The 23,133-nt window shown below is 58.0% G+C and overlaps 2 protein-coding genes across 9 annotated transcripts; both read left to right on the top strand.

The window, feature by feature from the left end:
* Positions 1-1,311: 1,311 nt before the first annotated feature.
* On the top strand, positions 1,312-3,248 carry MUSTN1 (musculoskeletal, embryonic nuclear protein 1). Its single transcript, XM_012665670.1, has 3 exons — positions 1,312-1,375; positions 2,664-2,796; positions 2,984-3,248. Exons 1-3 carry the CDS (start codon positions 1,367-1,369, stop codon positions 3,088-3,090), a joined length of 249 nt encoding a protein of 82 aa, XP_012521124.1. The 5' UTR covers positions 1,312-1,366; the 3' UTR covers positions 3,091-3,248.
* Positions 3,249-5,478: 2,230 nt separating this feature from the next.
* Positions 5,479-21,172, top strand: ITIH4 (inter-alpha-trypsin inhibitor heavy chain family, member 4). Of its 8 annotated transcripts, none has more exons than XM_012665630.1 (24): positions 5,479-5,658; positions 6,835-6,995; positions 8,732-8,836; positions 8,978-9,140; positions 9,280-9,390; positions 9,885-10,013; positions 10,672-10,788; positions 11,053-11,221; positions 11,300-11,425; positions 11,611-11,792; positions 11,874-12,059; positions 14,238-14,377; positions 14,612-14,766; positions 15,074-15,100; positions 15,401-15,454; positions 15,585-15,638; positions 15,824-15,961; positions 16,861-16,902; positions 17,124-17,145; positions 17,233-17,354; positions 18,375-18,549; positions 20,133-20,287; positions 20,417-20,513; positions 20,968-21,167. In XM_012665630.1, exons 1-24 carry the CDS (start codon positions 5,569-5,571, stop codon positions 21,035-21,037), a joined length of 2,790 nt encoding a protein of 929 aa, XP_012521084.1. In that variant the 5' UTR covers positions 5,479-5,568; the 3' UTR covers positions 21,038-21,167. The 8 variants fall into 8 exon arrangements, with proteins under 8 accessions (XP_012521084.1, XP_012521076.1, XP_012521066.1 ...); XM_012665622.1 differs by having other exon boundaries at positions 17,124-17,150; positions 17,238-17,354; XM_012665612.1 differs by having other exon boundaries at positions 16,861-16,923.
* Positions 21,173-23,133: the final 1,961 nt, after the last annotated feature.

Raw genomic sequence — 23,133 nt, 5'->3', positions numbered from 1 at the left:
CAGTGGGGCAGCTCGGCGGCATCCGTTGCCATCAGTGGCGGCGCCCCCGGAGCTGGCGGAAGGGCCCTCACGGAGGCCAGCCTGCCCTGGGCCTGCGTTCAGATTCCTGGGCATTCCTCACGTCAGCACTCGTCTCGTGTCAAGCCTGGCAGTCCTCACGTCGGCCTCCTGGCACCAGGACTGGAGGTGGAGGGATGGGGGTGGGGTCCGAGGTATGACAGCAGTGGAGTGGCATTTGGGATAACCAAATGTCAGCGCCTGGTTGGGTTCCATCTGCCTTAAGCCTTCAAGGATAAAAATAATCTCCATCACAAACTGAAAGGAGCTTGGTATGTCTAATCTAACAACAGGGCCCTGACCTCCTACCCACGTCACTCCCCACACCCACCCCAGGCTTAGGGTCCTGCCCTGGGCCCCGGGGGATCTTCCCCTTATGAGGATGGGGTGTTAGAAGCTTCTAGCAGAGGAGAGCTAAGTGACCTTTCACGGGAGACCTCGGGCCTGTTCTTGTCTCCACAACTCAGTACCAGGCGTGGGCTTCACTCTCCGCCTCCCTCTTTCAGCAACTTCACCTGTCCCGCAGTGGCCTCACCTGCGCCCGAGGCTTCCCTGCCTTCCTCTCACTGGCGCCCTTGCCATCGAGCATGGCTTCCTCCCGGTCCTTCCTGGGCCCCTTCGCCCCCCATCCCACTTTGTCCCTGTGCTGAACTTGCACTGGGAGCCCGACAGAGGAAAAAGGGCCCCAGCAAAAGCATGAGCAGCTCCCCTTGGCCTCAGTTTCCCCACCTATAAGCCAATGGTAGCCCCTCGCTCTGAGTTAGCTGTGGGGGCCCAGTCAGCTCATCCTGAGCAACTGCTTCCTTAGCGATAAGCACAGGAAGCTCCTGCTCTGCTGCTCCGCAACGATGGAAAGTCTACTGGAATCCAGGGGAAGGGGTGGAAGAGAAAGAAGAACAGCCGCGGAGCGGAGTGCTCCAATGGGCTGGGGCCCTCCCCTTCCTCAGGGACGCCCACACCCTGCGATGAGCCCTCGCAGACCAGCAGTTCACTGTGGCGCATTCCAGGACCCGCATCCGTAAACACACACAGCCAGTCTCTCCAGGGCCAGCACCTCCCGCCCGCGAATACAGCAGCTGTCCCAGGCAGCAGTGCTCAGAGAGCCCCTCTCATCTCCGAGAATAAACTCTGAAGCCAACGCTGTGCGGACCTGAATCATCAGGGAGCCAGCGGAGCAGGGGGAGTGACTTCCCAGGACAGGCAGGCAGGCTATATAAGCTCCAGAGGGCTGCGCCCCGCTCACATCTCTCCACCAGCTCCCGCCTGCCAGAGAGGCCTTTGGAGAGCCGGCGCTCGCACAGCACTCGCCATGTCCCAGGTGGGGGGGCCCAGCACCCGCCCTGTTGGTGCCAGAGGGTGTGGAGGTTGGGACCTGGACACTGCCAGCGCTGGCAGCTGTGTCTTGAGCTGAGCTCCAAGCATGAACAGGAGCCTTCGCAGCCCCTGGGAGGCCGGGGCTCAGGGAGGACACCCTGAGGGCCGCCTGTTGAGCACGGCTTTGGTGCCATTCGTGGTTTGTTAGGAGGGGTGGGGAGAAACGTGTGTCGGGCTTCCATAGATCTCTGCATGTGCTTTGCGTGTGTGTGAGGGAGCTGCTTGTAGAGCTCAGCATGTACAGTTGTGTACATTTGTAGCTTTGGCCTCTGCAGTCGTGCACTGTGTGTGTGGGCGTATACATAAGGCCGTATCTGTGTCCATGGGTGTGTACACATGATGTATCTGTATGTATGTACGTACACATGAGGCTATCTGTGTGTACACATGAGGTGTGTGCGAATATGTGTGTACAGGAGGCTGTGTGTGCTGTGTGTCCACACGAGGCTATGTCTGTCTCTGTGTATATACGAGGCTGTGTCTGTCCCTGCGTTTGTACACAAGGCTGTGTGTGTGTGTGTGTGTGTGTGTGTGTGTGTGTGTGTGGACATATGAGGCTGTGCCTGTGGGTTCCCAGCTCTGTGCCCAGGTAGTCCCCACTGAGGGAAAGGATCCCTGCACCTGCCCCCCCACCCCGGGCTGAGGAAGCAATAAGGCCACAGACCCACAGGCGCCTGCGGTTGAGGAGTAGGGTGAGCCCTGGAGGGACAGACAGATCAGCCTGCCTGGGGGGGAGGCTGTCCCCCTCCTGCTGTCATGGGGTGGGGTGCTGACTTTCAACTGTAATTTTGTGGGCATCTGGTCCCAGTCTACCTTATTTTCACCCCCAAAAACAAAGTAAACACTGGCACTTTTTTGGGAGAGGGGCAATCCCTAAGGGACCCCCTGCCACCCAGTGAGCAGGTCTTGGAACTCACCAAGTTCCCCGGGACTGCTCAGCCTGGAAGCCAGTCCCTTCCCCTTTGCCCCTTGTGCCCAGCCAAGCTCAGGCAGATCAGTGTGAGGCACAGCGGCCACTACCCCCAGGGGCTCCCAGTCTGGGGGGGAAGGGCAGATGGACAAGTCAGACTCACAGGGGCGGGGTGCAGTCGGGAAGGCTTCCTGGAAGAAGAGTGAGGCCTTGAATCAGCCTGAGTTCAGTGAGCAGAAAAGAGGGGCCAAGGTGCGGAGGTAGGAAAGGGGCCCCTGCCTCAAGGCCTCCGGTGGTAAGGTAAGACTCTGGGATCTCCAAGGCTGACACTCAGGAAGCCCCCATCAAGAAGAAGCGCCCCCCTGTGAAGGAGGAGGACCTGAAGGGGGCCCGAGGGAGCCTGGCCAAGAACCAGGAGATCAAGTCCAAGACCTACCAGGTCATGCGGGAGTGTGGTAAGTGTCCTGCAGGCACCTGGGGCTGGGGCTTGGGGCACAGATGTGTGTCAGGGTGGGGGGAGGGGGTTAAGGGTCCTTTTCTGAGAGTCCAGAGTTCCTGGGCTCAGGAGAGGGTGCTCCTGACACAAGGGGCCTTCCCTCTCCGGAAGCCAGGCAGGGCCGCTGACCGTGCCTCCTCCCGCAGAGCAAGCTGGCTCCGCCGCCCCCTCGGTGTTCAGCCGCTCCCGCACAGGCACAGAGACTGTCTTCGAGAAGCCCAAAGCGGGACCCGCCAAGAGTGTCTTTGGCTGAGAAGTGCGTGCCGCGCCCCTCGCCACCCAAGCACCTAGACGCAGGAGCCTTTCCCAAGAACTCTTTTTTTATGCCAGAACACCCCTTCTGCCCTGCCGTCTCTGGGCTGCCGCCCTCCCCTCCGGCTCTGCACCAGCACCAATAAAGAGGATGCCCGAGGGGCCCCAGCCTTTGGAGCGTGTCGCTTGGTCACTGGCCCTGGGCACTGTCTACAGGGGAGCGGGAGTAAGGGTGGAGTGTGGAACATGTCCCGTACCTTTCCTGGGTGTTTGGGAGGGCCCCAGGGGATAGCACAGGTGCTATCATGGCCATGCCACATGCTAGAAGGAGCCTGGGACGTGGAGACCCAGTGCTGAACTGCGTGTCTCAGACCAGACTCTTTGCTGAGCCTCAGTTTCTCCTGTATGACAGGGAGCTGAGCTGGAGCCTATTCTGTAACCAGGCCACAGTGACACTGCTCAGGGTGGAGCAGGTGGGGTTTGGGGTTCGATCCTCCTCTGCCTTCTACATAAGCCGTGGAGTTGCTTCCAAGGACCTCAAGGCTCTGTAGCACCTGGGGACCTCAAAGCCCCTCCCCTGCACCCTTGTTCATGCTGCCGCCTTGCCAGCTGCGCCCCCTCCAAGACACAGCCAGATCAAGCTTCCTCTCTGGCCAGGGGCAGTCAGCTCCCTGAGCTACCACCACCTCTTCCAAATAGCAGGGTGAGCCTTCCCCCTCCATGCTGCCTGGGGCATGGGAATGCCAGATTCTTGGCCAATGTGATCGTCCCTCTTCAGTCCTTTGTCCCCTGTGTGCGTGGAGCTGTCAGATTGAGAACTTGCCCCAACGTGATGACGAGACCATGGACAGGCTGACAGTGGCAGTGGCTCATTTCTGGCCTGGCAGGGCCTGGCTCAGGGCTGAGGCCTGCCTATCCCGGGGGACAGAGGGAGCTGACTGCTCGGAGCCTTTCCCACGGTCCCGGCCAGCCTGGCCTTATATAGCTCTGGTCGGGCCCATGCTCTGTGCCCCAGGGGAGCAGACTTCTGTGAGGAAGGGCCTGGGTCTGCTCACTGGGCCCCCTGGGGAGGCTCTTCCCCCATATGTGGAAGGCGTGTGTCCCTGTGTAGTCATGATCATATCCACAGCCAAAGGGTGAGCAGTAGAGGTGAGCACAGCAATGAGGCTTCCGGCCATAGTCACGCTAAGGAAGAGGGACATTTACTTGCAGCCATGGAAATACTATAGCTCCAGAGTCTGTGGTGCCCTTCCCCAGGGCTAGATGCTACAACCCGATGGAGACAGGGCTGATGGAGAAAGCCCTTTCCCAGCCTCTGGAAGCCACCCGCTGCCTCACAGCTCCACGTCGACCCCCAAGGTGTCTGGCCCTCCCCAGGGTTGGTGTCACTGAGTGGTCCTCCTTCCCAGACCCACGACTCGGCACTTGGCCACATTTTATGACTCATCTTTACCCATCTATGGCCACAGACTCAGGAGCTGGCCTTGTCGGAGCCACCAGGGAACATGGGCGCCAGCTGCAGAGTGCCTGCCATCTATTCACTCTCTTCCTGTTTGTTACAAAAGGCACACGTCAACTTTGTTAAGGCAACTTTATTTTTTAAAAAGTCACTGAGACTTTCACCCCAGGCCCTTGGGCAGCACTCCAGCACTCCCATGGGTCTGGGCTGCGGCAGTGTCACACCAGCCATGACAACGGCATTCTGCCCTCTGTCAAGCAGTGATCCACGGGCACCCTTGGCACGACTGACCTCCATACCCAATCCCCCCATCGGGAGCTCTTCGTGCTGTTAGCTTTCTCTTCCGTTCCATGCTCTCCTGTCAGTACATTCCCTGCATCAAGACCTCTGGGCCACAGGACGTAGCATCTTTATGACTCTCACTTTGTATTGTCAAATTGCAGGTCTTGTTTTGGGGAGGCCGCTGGACTCCAGAAATGAGGCATATCTATCCCGCCTTGGCCCAGTAGATCTGACCCCACACAGACACCTCCAAGGGCCTCTGGATGCCTTCCGGGCCCCCCACTGCCCAGTCACACTCCCCTGGCTGCCAAGGCCCCCCTTCTCCAGGAAGCCACTTGGGGTGGCCCTGTAGCCCTAGTCTTCCCAAGCTGTCCCTGTTTCCTCCCAGGCTGACTTATGGAGAGCAGGCTGGCATCCTCACTGTTGTCCCCCAGCCCTACAGAGCTCGTTGGTGGAATGACTGGTATGAGGGCTGGAAATGTTCTGGGCCCTTCGGAAAAGGTGCCAGTACCCAACTCCAACCTGAGCCTGCCTCTCCTCAGTAGATGTTCCTGCCCCCAGCCAAGGTTCACGGGACATTCGTCATTTACCTGCTTATCTGAAGCCACAGCAGTTTTTGGCTTAAAGATCCCAATTTCTCAGAACCTGCCCCCGCAGGGGCGGGGCAGAAGCAAGTTACTAATTCATTCCCCACTCGCTCTTCGGTTCAGAAGCAGCCTGGCGGACACTGGAGCCACAATGAAGCCCCCAGCCGCTGTCCGCACCTGCGGCTTCATGCTGGTCCTGCTCTGGCTGCTGGCTGTCCTCCAGCCCAACGCTGCCCAGAAGGTAGCTGGCGTCCACGGGTGCCTGGTGTGCACGCCTGTGCATGAGCGGCGTGAGCTGGGGTACGAGAGAACATGTCTGGGAAGTGGGGGAGAGCTTCCGTGTGTGCAAGCGTGTCAGTGTGTGTGTGCAAAGGAATGGTACTGACTGTCCACCAGGCACCACCCAAGGGCCTTACAGGTATCCTCCCACTTTATAAAAGGGGTGGTCATGTTTTTCCATTTTACAGATGAGGAAATGCAGTTTTGAGCCCCATTCTATGCATAGCTCCTGGCTGAGTGACCTCGGGGAAATTATTTATGCTATGTCTTGGTTTCCTCATCTGTAAAACAGGGTAATAATGAGCCTATTCAGAGGATTGTTGTGAAATCAAACCCATAACACCTATAAAGTGCTTAGCGCAATGCCGGGCGCAGAGCAAACACTCCAGCACATAAACAAGCCACTCAGCACCTCTGTGCTAAAGCGCATGTGCAGCTAGAGAGTGGTGCAAACATGAGCATTGCATGCGTGGGCAGGTAAGAGGTGTGCAAGGCTCTGCACGGGTGCACATGGGGGACCACAGCCCTTGGGGCAAAGGGCATGTGGGTGGCAGAACTGGGGGAGGGTGCACTGTGGGGAAAAGGGGCAAAGAGGAAAAGTCCGGGTCTTAGAATCTGGTCCCTCATCTACCTCCAGGTTCTCCCAGCTCCCACGGGCCCTGGCTGGGGACTGGCAGGAGCTGTTTGCCCCAGTTTCCAAGGAGGTCACAGCCTCCAGAAATCAAAGGACCTGTGCACTGCCCTTCCCTGGGCAGGGCTAAGCCTGCACACAAAGCTTCCTGTCCCCACCAGGGCCCTCACCTCTGCCCAAAGGACGGGTGCGACATCCCTTCCAGACACTAGGGCCCAGACTTCGCCACCCACTGCGTGCTTGTTCTCCAGGGGACACCGTGGGCCCCCTAGATCAAAATGGACGTGGCCCCTGCCTCATGGCACTGTAGGGTGGGGAATGAAGCACACATCTGCCTCTTACTTGAGGTGAATGTGTATGTGCGAAGACCTGGCTAGGTTCAGCCCGAGGCCTGGTCAGTGGCTTTGTGGGTTGGAGGCAGGGTTTGGTCTCCTCGTGAAGAGTGTTGCCCTAAGCTGGGGTGGTGGCATTGAAACTCTCCGACCCCCTTCTCCCTCACTGGTGCAGGATGGCATCGACATCTACAGCCTCACTGTGGACTCCAAGGTCTCATCCCGGTTTTCCCACACGGTCGTCACCAGCCGGGTGGTCAATAGGGCCGATACTGTGCGGGAGGCCACCTTCCAGATGGAGCTGCCCAGGAAAGCCTTCATCACCAACTTCTCCATGTAGGTGCCCCTGACCCTCATCCTCATCCCCTTGCCCAGCACCGCGACCCCATCTGCTCTGCACCCCATCATCCCCCTTCCTAAAGGGAGGGAGGCGTGCAGGGTGTGTCTTCAGCTTTACCAAGGAGCCTTCTGTTCGCAGAGACACCTCCCTGTCTCCATCCGCCATCCCTGAGTGCTGCCCAGCAGCAGGCAGAGAACCATCGCATCTCTGTGTCTGCGCCTTCGAGGGGCACCAACTTAGGGCATCCTGAGGCCAGACACAGGCAGTGGCAAGTCACCAAAAAGCAGATTCCAGCTCAGAATATGGAAAACGTCCTAACCCCCCAGACTGTCTCACAGTGGAGCGTCACCCTGAGGAGGGGTCCTCCTTGGCTACCCCAAACTGGGATGTCGCAGAGGGTGTTTCTGCTCGGCCACGTCAGGAGGTGCCTGGGGTTTCTGTGGACTCTGAGCCAGTGATGATCCTTACTCACTCTGTCCTCCGCCGACTCGGTTTCTCAATGTTTGCTAAATGTCTGTCCCTGGCCTCCAGGAGAGGCTGTGATTGAGGACAGGGGAGAGGCTGCTCCCAGAAACAGCGAGGGCAGTGGCAGGGCAGAGAGGAGTGTCTCTTAGGCGGGGTCCCCAATGAACCCTGGGGCCTCTGGGAAACAGCCAAACTGCCATGGAGGGCTGGGGTCCCTGTGATTTGTTCCTCCCGCCCGACCCGTCCCCTACTCCACAGCAGCCCCCACTCTCCCAGCCCAGAGCCTGGGTCTGTGCTGCCCGACTTGCCCCGTGAGCCTCGCAGGCTGTGCCGGCCTTTGACATGGGTGCCAGCGCTGGTAGTTGCCATGGCATCTGCCTGGAGCCCAGCACTGTCACCACCCCTCTCTGAACCCAGACCCTGTCGCTGCAGCAGATAGGGAAGCGGAGGGCAGGGTTCCCTGCTCCCTGACCTGGCCAGGAGCCCCAGGTACTGGGAACTGTCCGCCCGGGAGGGGGAGCCCTGCTGCCCACTCACCAGCCCCCGTCCTGGCCCGGAGTTAAACTGCAACCGGGAAGGTCAGGGAGGAGGGCCGTGGGGTCCCGGCGTCCTGACTGCACCCTCTCCCACCCAGCCTGCACGCTCCCACCCTTTCATGCCACCCCCAGGGGAAGCAGGCGTATGTTTACCAGGCACGGCCCTGCTCACCCCATAAGGAGGTTCTGGAGAAGTCATTTTCCTTCCAGAGAATCAGCTCAGGCAGTTCTTTCTCAGCCCCAAAGGATGGATGCTAGGAGCGTCTACACCCCTAGGAGTCCCAACCACCAGTTGTCCAAAACCTACTTCTAGAGAGGTCCGCCCCCCGCAGAGTGCCTGCCTTGCGTGGGGGAGGATGGAGACAGCGCAGGGGATGGGGTCAGAGCCTTCGGCCTGTGTCTCCCTCCTCCTCGGTCTTGGCCCCACAGGGCTGGGCGCAAGTCTGCTCAGAAACCTCCTGCTGGTGATTAACTGGCAACTCTGGGAACGGTCTGTGAGGGGAAGGGGCAAGTGGGGATGTGGGGCCAGCCTGGGCACGTAAAGGGAGGGCAGAGTCAACCGAGCCCTGCCCTCTGCGTCCTCCCTCCTCCGTCCCTTCGTGAAAGGCATGTTACTAGCACTGCGCTTGCCTCAGGGGAGGTGAGGCCTGGCGCGCTTTGTGGAGGCCCTGTCCTCACCCTGTGCCGTGCAGTGGAGTGGGCCCCCTCCCACCAGGCTCTCCTGCCCCCAGGATCATCGACGGCGTGACCTACCCAGGGAGCATCAAGGAGAAGGCTGCAGCGCAGGAGCAGTACAGCGCGGCAGTGGCCCAGGGCAAGAGCGCTGGCCTCGTCAAGTGAGCGGTGTGGGGAGACGGGGTGGCGTCGGGGGTGGTGTAGACAGAGCTGCCCTGCCTCGGCCCTTGGCCTTGCTCCCACCTCCAGCGGCCTTACCCTACCTGGCCTGGAGGGGCAGGCCTGACGCCCTCCTCTCCCAGGGCCGCCGGGAGGAAGACGGAGCAGTTCCAGGTGTCGGTCAGTGTGGCTCCCTCTGCCAAGGTCACCTTCGAGCTGGTGTATGAGGAGCTGCTCAGGCGGCATCTGGGGGTGTATGAGCTGCTGCTGAAAGTGCAGCCCCAGCAGCCGGTCAAGCATCTGCAGGTACCTGGTGCGACCTCTTCCCAGGAGGCTTCCTGGGTAACCCTTTTCCTGCTGAGGACGACCCCTCCTTGCCCCTGAGCTTCCTGTGAGTCCCAGCCCGGTCTCCCAGCTGACCCGGTGCCCCACATCTTGCCTCCAGATGGACATTCACATCTTCGAGCCGCAGGGCATCAGCTTTCTGGAGACAGAGAGCACCTTCGTGACCAACGAGCTGGTTAATGCCCTCACCATCTCACAGAACGCGACCAAGGTGGGCCTGCCGTGGTCAGCAGGTGGGGCGCCAAGGACCCTGGCTTCAGACCAGCCCTATGAGCCTAGAGGGACAGTTGGGAGATTCTCTGAGCTGAGGGGCTTCTGGGATCTCTGTGTCCATGCTGTCATCTGGCAAGGCCTGGAGAAGGACAGTGGGTCCCTGGATGAGCCCTGAGGTCTGTGGGGGAAGGACTTGGAGAGTAGACTGATGTGAGGGACCTGGGACCCAGTGGAGAGGAGGAGATAGCTGGATCCCACATGGCCCGAGCCCAGCCTCTGCTTGCACAGCTCCAGGAACAGGGGACTCACTCTCACACCCTCTCCCCTGCATGGAAGCAGGACATCAATAGCTCAGCCTGAGAGAAAGTTCCCTGGAACATTGACCCAAGGCTGCATCCCGGAATTCAGACTTCCCAATATACAACGGGGTAGATGGTGGTGTCGGCTTGGCCTCGCTGCGCCTCCCAGCTTCAGCCCCCGTTGTTCCTCCAGGCTCACATCCTGTTCAAGCCAACGCTCTCCCAGAAGCAAAAGTCCCCGAAGCAGCAGGACACAGTCCTGGATGGCAACCTCATCATCCGCTATGATGTGAACCGGACCCACTCAGGGGGCTCCATTCAGGTGGGTGGACTCCAGGCAAGAGCAGAGCAACCTGGAAATCTGTCCACCCTCAAGGGTATGAGCTTGGGTAGTCTAGAAGAGGAAAATAACCACTCCTCCTTAGCAGTGTGCACCAGGGGCTGGCACAGACAGAAAACAGGCAGATTTGTTGTGTTGTCCCTGAAACTATCGTTTTCAGAGGCAGAAAAGTTTGTCTCTATGAAGAGCTGCTCTGTGGGGTTTCCTTCTTTACCTTTGCTGCCAGGAGGCTCACAGCTCAGTTTTGTGCTCAACTGCAGTAGCTTCTTTCATACTATTTTCTGACGTTATTATGCTTCCCTTTTACTCCTTGTTTGTTAAGTCTTCCCTCTTCTGATGGATGTCAGGTTTACTGTGTCTGAACCTTTTAGGATAAGCCGCCTCAAATACTAAAACAAATAGGAGATAAAGTTGTAGGGAGCGTTCTAGTGAGCTGTGCATGAGCAAGGAAAGCTTCTGTGAGAGAGGGGCTGGGCTGAGCCCTGAATATGGTGAGGATTTGGGGAGACTAACAGTGGGATGGAGATGAGGGGTTGGAACAAGGGGAGCATAGGAACCCAAGGATTTGGGGTGAGGACGCTGGACCAGGCAGAGCAGGGCTGCAGCTGATTGTCTGGGTGCGATCTCACTCTGGCCGCAGATTGAGAATGGCTACTTTGTGCACTACTTTGCTCCCGAGGGCCTCTCCACAATGCCCAAGAACGTGGTCTTTGTCATTGACAAGAGCGGCTCCATGAGCGGCAGGAAAATCCAGCAGGTGGGTCCCCTGGGCCAGCACAGGGCCCTGAAAACTCCCAGGCCTCTCACACCATGAGCTGTGGTCCGGCAAGCAGACCCTCCTTCCTCCATCCTCCTGGGTGGGGGCTTCCAGGGGCCAAGGTCGGCCAGAGCATGGGGCAGCCTCTGCCCCTAGAGCATATACCACGTCCCCACCCCAGACAGGAGTCCAGGGATGCCAGCCCAAGGGCACGTGAGCCCTCAGGGAACCCCTCTGAGCTCCTTCTCCTCTCCGCCTGACCAGACCCGGGAATCCCTAATCAAGATCCTGGATGACCTCGGCTCCAAAGATCAGTTCAACCTCATCGTGTTCAGCGGGAAAGCAGCCCAGTGGAAGCCTTCCCTGGTGCCAGCTTCAGTGGAGAACGTGAATGAGGCCAGGAGCTTTGCTGCCAACATTCAGGCCTTCGGAGGTGAGTGCCTCTGCAGCCCTGCAGTGGGGGCTTCTGGGCACCTGGCTGGGAGCCACCTTGACAGCGTATGCCCCTCAGGGACCAACATCAACGACGCGATGCAGATGGCCGTGCAGCTGCTGGACAGCAGCAACCGGGATGAGCTGCTGCGTGAGGGGAGCGTCTCCCTCATCATCCTGCTCACTGACGGCGACCCCACCGAGGGTGAGGGCACTGATGGCACCTCCAGGGCACGCTGTGCCGGGGAAGCAGCTGAGCCTGCACCTGGGCAGCAAGTGGGACCTGGAGCAGGGAGGGGGCTGCTGAGGCCCCTTTGGCTCTGAGGTTCCAGAAATATCCATTGAGCAAATCACTATTTTCTCACCCTCTTCCCAAACCCACGGGTCCAGGGGAGATCAACCCTGCAAGGATCCAGGAGAACGTGCGGGAAGCCATAGGTGGCCGGTACAACGTCTTCTGCCTGGGCTTCGGCTTCCATGTCAGCTACGCCTTCCTGGAGAAGCTGGCGTTGGACAATGGCGGCCTGGCTCGGCGCATCTATGAGGACTCGGACTCTGCCCTGCAGCTGCAGGTGCCAGTGTGCCCGGGGAGGACTGCACAGAGCGCTGGAAAGACTCCAGCCTGGCTCTCGTGACACTCCGTTGCCCTGCAGGACTTCTACCAGGAGGTGGCCAACCCATTGTTGACGGCAGTAGCCTTCGAGTACCCAAGCAATGCCGTGGAGGAGGTCACGCGGGAAAACTTCCAGCTCTTCTTCAAGGGCTCGGAGATGGTGGTGGCCGGGAAGCTCCGGGACCAGAGCCCTGATGTGCTGTCAGCCAAAGTCAGTGGGCAGACGGTGAGTGTGGCCAAGCCATCCTGGAGGGGAAGGGCAGCTGGGCAGCCCCACCTCTGCAGCCAGAGGAGCTGGGTTCAAATCCCAGATGCGCCAAGCTCCTCATCTCAAAGTGCCCTGAGCCTCAGGTTCTCCCTCTGCCACCTGTGGAGGGCGCCAGTCCCCACTGCGTGGGTTCACCGTAGCGATTCCATGAGACAAAATAGTGATTCTCATGAGACCACCTGTGCTGTGACCAGAATAGGTAGGCACTCAGCAGTCAGTCTGTGCACCTGTGAGCACAAGGGGACTGCAGGGATTCCTTCCTAATTTTCATCTCCTCCTGTCCTCATACTGGCCCTTGGAGGTTGCAGTCAGGCAGGGAGGGCTGCTCCCATTTCACAGATGAGCAGACTGAGCTCCGACAAAGCAGGCAACTTGCCCTGGGCCCCATGCAGCAGAGTCCCAAGCCCTGCTCACCACATGGTGCCCCATCCTTGCCCAGCCTTCTCTGTCTCTTCCCAGTGAGCCCCTGTCATTCCACAAAGGGAAACTGAGCACCTGTGCTGTGCCAGGTCCTGGGGAGACAGTGATGAATGAGGCTGACCCCCCCTGCCCTCATGAGAGAGACAGCCATGGCTACATCATCACACAAACAAGGAGCTACAGGCTGGGATCTGACCCGGGCACTCAGGAGAGCAGCTCCAGGGACCCCAACCTGGCCTGGGGACCAGGGAGGGCTTCCCGGTGGAGGCTCAGCTGAAACTGAGGGATGAGTAGGAGGAGGGCGGAATCTGGATGGTGGCATGAGGGAGGAATGTTTTGGGCTTGTGTGGCAGGAGGGCAGCACGTGTGGGGAGAGTGGCAGTGGGTGTCAGGGGCCCAGGTCCTTGTGTCAGGAGAAGTGGCCAAGTGCCATGGCTGTCGGCACAGGGAGCATGGCCAGCCTCCTGGCTTCAAACCCAGCTCTGCCACCTCCCAGAGGTGAGATGTGGGGAAGTCACTTAACCTCCCTGTGCCTCAGTTTCCTCCTGTGTAAAAATGGGAGTAAGTCACGTGCCACCTCATAAAGTTCCTGTGTGATTAATATCTGGCCCAGCGTAAAAATTCCATACGTGTTGGCAGCTGATACCAGCTTGGAGGCCACTCGTTCCCGAAGCGTGGAACCCAAGGTGACTCAGGGTGGTTCACAGTCTTTGTTTTAGTAGTTATATATTTATTTTAATGTGTATTTTGAAAAATACGACTCACACCTCAGACCTAAGATTTCACAGGTATTATTACTTGAGCTAAGGCCAAGTAAAAAGTGCCAGTCTATTTAAAGTTAATTTAAAGAAAAACATCAAATAAATAGCTGTACATGTGGATAGGGCAAAATTCGTGCAGGCAGCCCAGGTGTGCCCTGGGTGAGAGACAGAGGAGGCTGATGCCAGTTGGGGCAGGATCTGATCCACATTGTGAAAAGGTCTCTTGGCTGCCGGGGGAGCTCCGGTAAGAGAGGCTTGGGGGTCCTTTGGCCTCAGAGCCCTTTCCCAGGCTGCGAGCTAGGTCAGCCTGTGACCACAGGCCATTCCCTGGGGGTGGAAGCAGCCAGTCCACACAGAGTTGGGGCATACGCTTCCCTGTCATTGTTCCCTAGTGACCAGCCCCAGCAGAGACGCTAACTCAGGCAGGGGACAGTTGTTGGGGTGCACGGGGCCCCAAACCCAGAGCCATGATATCTGAGTTCTAGTCTAAACACTGCCACTGACTGCTGGGGAAGGCCCTTCCCTCTCTGCCCCTTTGCCCCATCTTTGAGGTAAGGGTGGGCAGTATCTGGGGACCCCTCTGCTCCACATTGTACTTGCAAATCCTTCCTGCTGCCGTTTCTGCTCTAATCTGGGATTCTGACCCCATCCTCATTTCCCTTTCTCGCAAGGGTCAGCTAATCTGAGCTCCTGCTTCTGCACCGGCCTGGTGGCACCTGGGGTGGTTTGCTCCCTTTTATCTCCACCTCCTGCTCATCCTGGCGGCTCTGTGACTGAGCCCCTCATGCCCCTAAACTCCCTCCCTACCCCCTACTCTACTCAAAGGAAGTGCAGTCCTCACAGTCAGCACATGGGACCTGCCCCAGCTCCAGTCACAGAAGAGCTCGGAAGTGCTGGGCCAGGTGCCGACGTCAGGCCCTCACTGCTCCTGCCCCGACTGGGCCCCTCTTTTCAGCATACACAGAATATCACCTTCCAAACTGAGGCCAGCGTGGCAGAGCAGGAGGGGGAGTTCCGGAGCCCCAAGTATATCTTCCACAACTTCATGGAGAGACTCTGGGCGTACCTGACTATCCAGCAACTGCTGGAGCAAAGGTGAGAGTGGCCCCGGCCCTCATGGGCCACTTCCGCAGACACACACCATGCCTGTCGCTGGTGGGGCAGGCACAGCTGGCATGAGGCATCCCCTAGGCATGGAGAGAGGGTGGTTTGACATCGTGTCCGAGCTCCGGACTCTCCCAGGGGGACCTCCCAGAAGGGGCTGGTTGGGAAGGGGAATCTGTTCTGGCGTCCAGTGACCTCCTGAGCTCTGATGTCCTCGACCTACAGTGTTTCTGCATCAGATGCTGAACGGCAGGCCCTTGAGACCCGAGCTCTCAACTTATCGCTGCACTACAGCTTTGTCACTCCTCTTACATCTATGGTGGTCACCAAACCTGAAGGCCAAGAACAGTCTCAAGTTGCTGAGAAACCCACGGAAGACGGTGGGTGGGGGCTGGGATCCCAGCCTCCCAGGCAGCAGGACTGGTCCCAGCATTCTCCCTGTGCCTTCCCTGGCAGCCGGCCAAGGTCCCAACCCTGCCATCCACAGACTCCCAGGAGCCCCGGAGCCCCATCCCATTTCACTGATGAGAAAACTGAGGCCAGATCTCCTGGCTCCCCAAATTCATTGCGTTATGTAGTTCTGGGGCTGGGTAGCAGGATTGAACATAAGCATTTCAAATTGATCAAAACCACCCTGACAATCTCTCTCTCTCTCTCTCTTTCTCTCTCCCTCTCTGTTTTATCCAGAAAATAGACACAAGAATGTCCACTCAGGTAAAGGCCAAATATCCTCAAAGGCTGGGCTAGGTGGTGGTCCGCAGACATAGGGCCTAGGGCACCAGCCCCTTGAGATCACCATCCAGGCCCAGGTCCAGCCCAAGCCTCTCTAGCCCAGCCTTGCTGCCAAGAAATGGCATCTGACCAAGCATGTGGTGCATTTAGTCACCTGTTCATTCAAATATTGGCTGCCTCTCAGGCCCTACCCCTGGCACTAGGGACACAATCCCATTCCACCCCGCCACCCCCCGAGAAAGGCAGGTCCAAGAAGCAAATCCCGATCTCACCGATTTCCAGGTCACACTCGCTTCGGATCTCATGTCATAGGAGGTCGACAGTCCAGAATAACAGGTGGCAAAGGAGGAGGGTGTGGGAGGGGAGATTGACAGGACCATGGACCTGGCTGTGTAGGGGGAGTGCCTTGCCTGGCTCACCTGGCTGGTGACAGGCCTGGGACTGAAGTTCAGGTGTGTCTGATTAGGAATCAGCCATGCAGAGCCTTCCCTTGCCCATAGAAGAAGATGGAGTGCACAAGGTAGTTTGAGGGGTGCTGCAGGGGGAGGCCTGACATACTGGGCTCCAGCATTCATTGTCTTCCGGCATGGGAGGGGGGAGCCGCCTGCCCTCTCCACGTCCCACTCCAGGGCGGGGTCCCGAACCCTGGCTGTGAGGACCCACACACTGCCTCAGAGAAGACCGCATATGTCAATTTTTCCAAAGCTGGAGTTTCTGGCATCCCGCCAAGTTTCGGATTTCCAGTTCTCAGCTCCTCAAAGATGCGTGGACCCCCGGGACCTCTGCATCCTCCTGATTTTGCTCTTGTGACCTGGGAAGATGTGCTACCAACCTCAGCATTCTGTAAGCCACTTCCTGGCCCACTGAGGGCCTCGGTTTCCTCATTGCAATCACTGAACCCCTCACAGAGTAGGGTGAGATAAAGCACGAAGCCCCTGGCCCGGCAAGAGCAGTGGCTGTGGGGCATGATGCTGAGTGATTGTGGGTCGGTCCAATCCAGGACACGTGGGAGCAGCATTTCCTGGGGGGCTTCCCTCGCCCTCCCAGCTCTCCACCGGCCACTCCTTTGCCTGGTCCTTGGCTTTTCATCTCCCGGGTATGAGCTCTCCTGCACTCCACCACGTAGTGTGAGCTCTTCCAGCTGTCCCCAGATCGGCAGGCCACAAGCCTCGACAGAGCAGCCTCTCCCACACTCCTGTTCAGAGGGGCCCCTGGGCCCTGGAGGGGCAGACACCGACCACGGGGGCTCATGTGGGGCTGTTTGGGGCAGTCATCACCCGCCCTTCCTCCCAGCCGCCTCTTCCCCCACCCAGCTGTGGACTTCAGGCATCCCCTCCACAAGGCGGGACTTTATTTGTCCTTTATTTTCGCTGAATAGGATTCACTATACTCTGGAGGCTGACTCATGATGAAACCTTCTAGAAAGGGAGGGCTTCCTCCATTCACAAAGCCAGCTATGGTCCCTTGAACTATTTCAGATCCCCAAGTCTATACTCAGACCCAGCTGCAGAGCCAGGCTAGACCTGTCTCCTCGGTGTTTTCCCTGATAGCTGCTCTTCTGTTTGAAAATCTCCTTGGTGGAGGCTATTCTAGGCGGGGTGTGTGTGTGGCGGAGTGGGAGGGGCTGGCGACTGGCGGTTGGCAGGTGGCAGGGACAGCTGGAGGGCGTGCTCAGTGTTCTGAACCCTCACTGCCTTCTCCCTGTTTGTTTCCCGATGTTCCTGCACTGATGCCTGCTTCAGCGCCATCAGCCACCTCAAATCCTGGACAAGCTATATCACATGGTGTGGATATAAAAATCAAAGGTGTCCCCCAGGCCAGAGCCCCTGGAGTAGTTTCTGTCCTAATGGGGAGACCCTGGGAGGGGAGAGCCCTGGGGGTGTCTATGAACCTGTCACAGTGTTGAAGTGGAGAGGGAGCCCCGCCACGCCCACCCGCCACTCCACCCCTCAACCCCCTGCCCCCTGGGAGGGGCAGCCTAAACCCAGACTTTTTCCTCTTTTAGAAACAAGCACGACAGCCCCAGCCCCAGGTAAGTTGCCAGCCCCTCAGCCCCCTTCCCCACCCTCGTCCCCCAGCCTGCTCTCCCTGCCCCAGGAGCCATGCACCGCTGTCCCAGCCCCCATCCAGGCTCCTTCCGTCATCCTGCTGCTGCCTGGGCAGAGCGTGGAGCAGCTCTGTGTGGACTTCAAGCGCTCTCAGGGGCCAGTGAACCTGCTCTCAGACCCCGACCAAGGTGAGAGGTGCACACCCTTCGGCCACCTAGAGAGACACAGATACCACTCACACCCGCTCACTACCCGCCCACAGAGACTCGCACAGCGTGGACAGACCTGGCCCCGGGCAGGCCCGTCCCAGACATGGCACAGTCACGCCCTCACGCCCCGACCCTGGCATTCACACAGCCACGCCACGGGCCTTTCACTGGGTACCGCACCTGCAGGTCTGGGTGGCCTGGGTGCGGATAAGCACAGTGGCCACGTGGAAGTGAGCCCAGGGGGGCCAGAGCTGCCTGGGGGAGAGGGGAGCTGCGTGGGTTCACACAGGAGTGGCAGGGCCTTGGCAGATGAGCAGAGGAAGGGGTAAGGATGTTCTAGACGGAGGGACTGGTGCCTGCAGAGCGCAGAGCCCTGAGGGGTGGCACCCCAGAGGGTGTGGAGGAGGGGAATGGCAGGAGGAGGTACGTGCGCCTGTCGGGCCTTGCCCCTTCGATCCTGGAAGGGCCTCGCTGGTTGAGCTGAGGTGGCGGGTCAGATGTGGAGACGCGCACCACTCAGGGGTGCTCCGCAGCGCCACGCAGACCCACGCAGAGCCACGGGACGGCTACGGCTGCCTTGCTCCTCTCAGATCCACATGGTCCCCCACTTCATCACCCAGGCCGGGGGACTGTCTGTCCCTGAGGGCGGGAGCGTCAATTCTCTGTCTCACTCTCAGCCCCGGCCTCCAGCTCAGAGCCAGGCGCACCATGGGGGACTTAGGAGGGCTGTTGACTTGAGACCAGACCTCCCTTCTCAGAGGTCTCATCTGAGGGTGGCTGTCACCGAGGGCCGGGGGCCCCTCCAAAGCCACATGAGATGAGGGATGAGTGCAGAGATTGTGGGGGCCAGGCGCCCCGTGGGAAAGAATGCTGAGGAAAGGGCTGCCCCTGAGGAGGCAAGCGGACTCCAGGGGATGGAATCAGGGAGGGCTCCCGGTGGGGACGTGTCCAGCCCTGGCTGGGGCCACAGCTTTGCCCTCCCTGGTCCTGCCCTCTCAGGGCTTGAGGTGACTGGCCAGTACGAGGAGAAGGCGGCTGGGTTCTCATGGATCGAGGTGACCTTCAAGAACCCCCAGCTGCGGGTTCGTGTGTCCCCTGAGCATGTAGTGGTCACTCGGAACCGAAGAAACTCTGTGTACAAGTGGAAGGAGACGCTGTTCTCAGTGATGCCCGGGTAAGCCCCACGCTGGGGGCCCCCAGGGGGAGGTGACCCCTCAGGCCTCATTGGCTGACGATGTGCTGACAGGTGGCCTGAGGCCATAGACCTGGGGATGGAGCGGCTGTACTCGCAGGAGGGCCAGAGATGTAGAAGCCCTGTACCCCTAGAGCTCTGCAGGGCACTGAGGAGCTCTCCTGGGGACCTGGTGCCCCTCACAGCTGGCCCGGGTCACTATCCCGTGCAGGAGACAGTGTGGGTCGGAGCTAACTCTGCTGCTAATCCTGGGCGACCGTGGGTAGGCCACCTAGCCCCTCTGAGCCTCAGCTTCCTCACTAATAACTGGGGATAACCATCCCAGCCCGCAGCCAGAAGGCCAGGAGATCCCAGTGAGAGAGTGTAGCTGGGGAGCCCCGGGCCACCAGGTGGTGTGGTGCCCGCTGGGCATGCCACAGTGGGAAGCCCAAGAGCACTGTCCACAGGGCAGGTTATAAATGTTGTCCTCACATACTCTTGGAGCTCTGGCGAGGAGGGACAAGTCCAGCTGGCCTCAAATACTTTGCAGCCGCTGGGTAGTGGAAGCAGAAGGTGACCTCTTCTAGGTGGTGTGGCTGCCCCACTGTGGGCCTTTCAGGGGCAGCTCTCCCACTCCAGAAATCACCAGGGGCCTCGGGGAGGGACTGCATAGCCTGGCCCTCTGCGGGCAGTGCCCTCCCAGCCCCAAGCCAGTGCCATAGCCCGTCTTTCCCAAGTGTGGAGAGCCTTGTCCGTCGCCACCCCACTGAGCCTTTTGGCAGGGACTCGTCTCCACTCTACCAACGAGAGCACACCCAGCAAATCCAAGGTCATCTGAGAACCTTCCCAGTTGCATAAAAGATCTTGACGTTTCTTGTTATCTGATAGATTCCCCAAAATCAATAGCTCATCTATGCCGAGACAATGAAATGAAGAATCCTAAGAATTGTAGTGATAGAAAGTCCAAATACTTGCGTGAGCTACAGAAGATATAAATAAAAATAGACCATGTCTTTAGATTGAGTTGAATCAATAGGACAGCTTCTGTTCAGGGCGATTCCATTTCATTTAACTTCAGATTAACAGCAGGGCCTTATTCATGTGCTTAAAGGAGCCTAACATTCACGAGGAAACCAAAAAGGCAAGAATCTCAAAGATTATTGTAAGTAACAAAGGAGGGGAAAGAATGAGAAGAGACTTACCCTCCAGACATTGAAACACATGATTAAACACCAGCCACCAAAAGAAAGTGGCACCAGCCATAAAAGCAAAAGGGATAGAGTCATCAGAGAAACCCTCTAAATCACATAAAACTAATTCGTGAGAAACCAAATTTAAGAAAACCAGAGGGAAAGGAACAATTCTTTTATATCATAAATAATGTTGGGGAAACCGGAATATCATCAAGTTGATTTTGGTCATGTTTTACCATTGAGAAAACTGAAACCCAAAAGATTGCAGGGACTTTCCACCCAAGGCCACACTGTGACTTCCTAACAAGGGAGGCAGCCCACTCCCCGCCGCACTGCTGAGGGTCTGTGCAAGCGTCTCTGCTTTCCTGCTCAGGACACTGGGTTTCTCCACAGCCTGAAGATGACCATGGACCAGATGGGTCTCCTGCTGCTCAGTGGTCCAGACAAAGTGACCATCGGCCTGTTGTCCTGGGATGGCCCTGGGGAGGGGCTCCGGCTCCTTCTGCGTGACACTGACCGCTTCTCCAGCCACATCAGCGGGACCCTCGGTACTCTGCCCGTGGCCCAGGGTCAGGGGGTCCCCAGAAGCCACTTCTTCCTGGGAACAGGCAGCATCCCTCACCTGCACGTCTCCCAGGCTGTCTTTACCCCTTGCTGACCCGCCCTTTGTACCTCAGGGCAGTTTTACCAGGAGGTGCTCTGGGGGTCCCCAGAAGCGTCAGACGACAGCAAACGCACACTGAGGGTTCAAGGCAATGACTACTCTGCTACAAGGTGACTCAGCGCAGGCAGGCCGCTAAGCCTGGCTGGGGCAGGGTGGGGATGGAGAGGCCAGGAGCTGGCTCTGCAGGACCCCACTCCTGTCCTTGCCCAGGAACTAGAAACAGGTGGAAGGCTGATGCCTTAGACATGTCTAAGCCAGCTCTCAGAGACCCCACAAAGGGTGTTCAACTCAGACCCACAGAAAACACACCGGCCTGAGAGCACTATTGTTGGTTGGGGACAGTAGGAACCTCTCCCTATTCACACCCCAAACTCTCAGAGCCCTGGACTCTGGAGGCCATACCCTCTGGGTGAATGGGCATTGTTGGCCTGTGCTGGAGGGAATTCTAGAGGGACACTGGGACTCGCCTCCATCTTCCTGTCCCTAGCTGTCCTATTCTTTTCCTTTCCCACCACAGCTAAGATTTACTGACCAGTTGTCTGTCTGTCTGTCTTTCCATCCCAGAGAGCTCAAGGTGGATTACCAGGTGGGGCCCCCAGGAACAGAGATTTCTTGCTGGTCCGTGGAGCTGTAGTTCTGGTGACAGGAGCTATGCATGCTATGTACGCTTGGCTGCCACCCTGCAAATGCAGGGTCACCTGTGGGCCTGGACCACGAGGGGGGAAGGGATTCCCACTCATTAGAAATAAAGAAAGGAGATGCGAGCACAGGGAGTGGGTGTCTCTGGTTCTCTCTAGCCAGATCCCAGGGCCTCAGAATTGCATCCTGAACACTTAGCATCGTGGAACATGGAATCTTCCATTGTCAGCTCTCAAGGCCCTGCGGCCAGCAAGGTCCATGCAGCGCTTTCAGTCCAGTCACTCCTCTTTACAAACAGGGAAACTGAGATTAAAGCACTTATGTAATATGTCACTCCAGCTCCCAGCTAGGGGCCTAGGGCTGGAGAACGTTCTCCAGGAACAGAGGTCCAGTCTGCTTTATGGTCACTTGGACTATGAAAACCAGTTTTGACTCAAAAAAAAAAAAAAGAGTGAACTGGGTTGGAAACCTTTGTAATCCAACTCTCTGATTTTCTCGGGGAGATTTTGGGCCGCTTTGCAGTGGAATTTGCTTGCACAATTTGATTTTCGCACCTGTGCTCAGGAACAGGCCTGTCTGCTCACTGCCTCGTACAAAAGCCAGCACTGGAAGGCAGAGGAGACACAGAGACAAGGCCCCAATCCCAGGAGGGGAACAAGGGCCTGTTCCCAGGAACCTCTGGTGTGATAGGGGTGATCTGGGTCCTCAACCCTAAATCCTGTGATGTCTCCTCTCCTGTTTATGCCACAGGGTTAGGCACCCCAAAGTTTCCACCCAACTCCTGCACAGGCAAAGCATACATAAAAAATGTATTATTACTGCTCCTACTTGTAAAAAAAAGGACACAAGTCTGTGGCTTACAAATAAAAAGCATAAAGAGAATAAAACCAAAATCCATGGGTATGAGAATGAAAGAAAAGAGCCTAGCAGGAGGACAGTTAAATCAGAGACAACAGGGTAGGGGAAGCTGCAGCAGTGTTTGAGCATAAACCTTTGCTATGAGCTTCCTGGCAGCCAAGGTAAAGCAGAAAATAAGCTCATTTGCTTGCTAAGAGGAAACAGACCAGATCATCCGGGAAACATTCTTTCCTAGCTCTGGAGGGTGTTTGACCAGTGGGTCTTTCTAGAAGGGTCAGAGGACAGGCCAGTGGGAGGGGTGTCCAGCAGCAGGTTTGCTCAACACACAGAAACACTGCTCCCTGCACTGCTGCTTCTCCATCAAGCCTCCTTGGCAAGTGGGAGTCTCGGGCTGAGTCACTTTGTGAAGGTCGTTCAGAGGCCCTCAGGCCAGAGCCTCAGCGGGGATTTGCTGTGGGGCTAGCTGTGACATACAAAGAGGAGTGCCCACCCCAAGCTCACCCCTCTGGGACACGACCAGCTGGTCTGGGCTGCTGACTTTGTGCAACAGCAGAGGAGTCACGCTTGACTTTCTGGCCCTGCCAGCACCAAGAGGCGGGTGCTCCCTGCGAACAGCCGAAGTGGGTCCATGCTCTTCACTCTTTTATCCACCAAGTACTTTCCAGCACCTGCTTGGGCCAGGCCCTCGGGGTGCTCTGGGCACACTGGGCACATGACAGGCACAGTGCCTATTGTGACAGCTGCCACCCAAGAAATGACCAGGTGCTGCAGGAGCCTGAAGGGAGACAGGGGCTATCAGGGAAGGCTGGTATTGTAGAGGTGGTGTTGTTGGGAGTGAGTCTGAAGAAAGAAGAGAAGTTAGCTCAGTGGAAAAGGAGGGCAAGGACACCAGGTGGCAAGAACAGCATGTTCCCAGGCCTCGAGCCAGGACACTGTGCTGAGTTCAGGGACAGTGAAGGAAGGAGGGGCTGTTGGATGAGGTCGAGGGGAGGGAGGGCCAGGCCAGGCAGATTGTGCACACCTCACCACACAGCATGGTCCCTGTCCCAGAAGCCAGGCTGCAGGCAGGGACAGGCAGAGCTAGTATTGATGTGGGACTGGGGAGAGGACAGAGTCCACCTAGTTTTTGCCTGCATGACGGGCCTCCCTGCCTGTGTGTAGGGGAGAGGGGACAGGATTTTGGCTGGGGACCTCTTCCTGCCTTTCTCCCAACCTGCGTGGCATGGCTGTTAC

The sequence above is a fragment of the Propithecus coquereli genome, unplaced genomic scaffold (assembly GCF_000956105.1).
Source record: "Propithecus coquereli isolate 6110/MARCELLA unplaced genomic scaffold, Pcoq_1.0 Scaffold1, whole genome shotgun sequence".
Classification (NCBI taxonomy): Eukaryota; Metazoa; Chordata; class Mammalia; order Primates; family Indriidae; genus Propithecus; species Propithecus coquereli.
The sequence above is the reverse complement of the archived record's forward strand: the minus strand, read 5'-3'. Positions and strand labels throughout refer to the sequence as shown.

Bases quoted from the DNA above. Each gene is read 5' to 3' on its own strand.
- MUSTN1 (XM_012665670.1), top strand. The intron at 2,797-2,983 runs GTAAGTGTCCTG...CTCCTCCCGCAG, and splicing joins CCAGGTCATGCGGGAGTGTG to AGCAAGCTGGCTCCGCCGCC.
- ITIH4 (XM_012665584.1), top strand. From the start codon at position 5,569: ATGAAGCCCCCAGCCGCTGTCCGCACCTGCGGCTTCATGCTGGTCCTG. The intron at 8,837-8,977 runs GTGAGCGGTGTG...CTCCTCTCCCAG, and splicing joins AAGAGCGCTGGCCTCGTCAA to GGCCGCCGGGAGGAAGACGG. The intron at 10,014-10,671 runs GTGGGTGGACTC...CTCTGGCCGCAG, and splicing joins ACTCAGGGGGCTCCATTCAG to ATTGAGAATGGCTACTTTGT.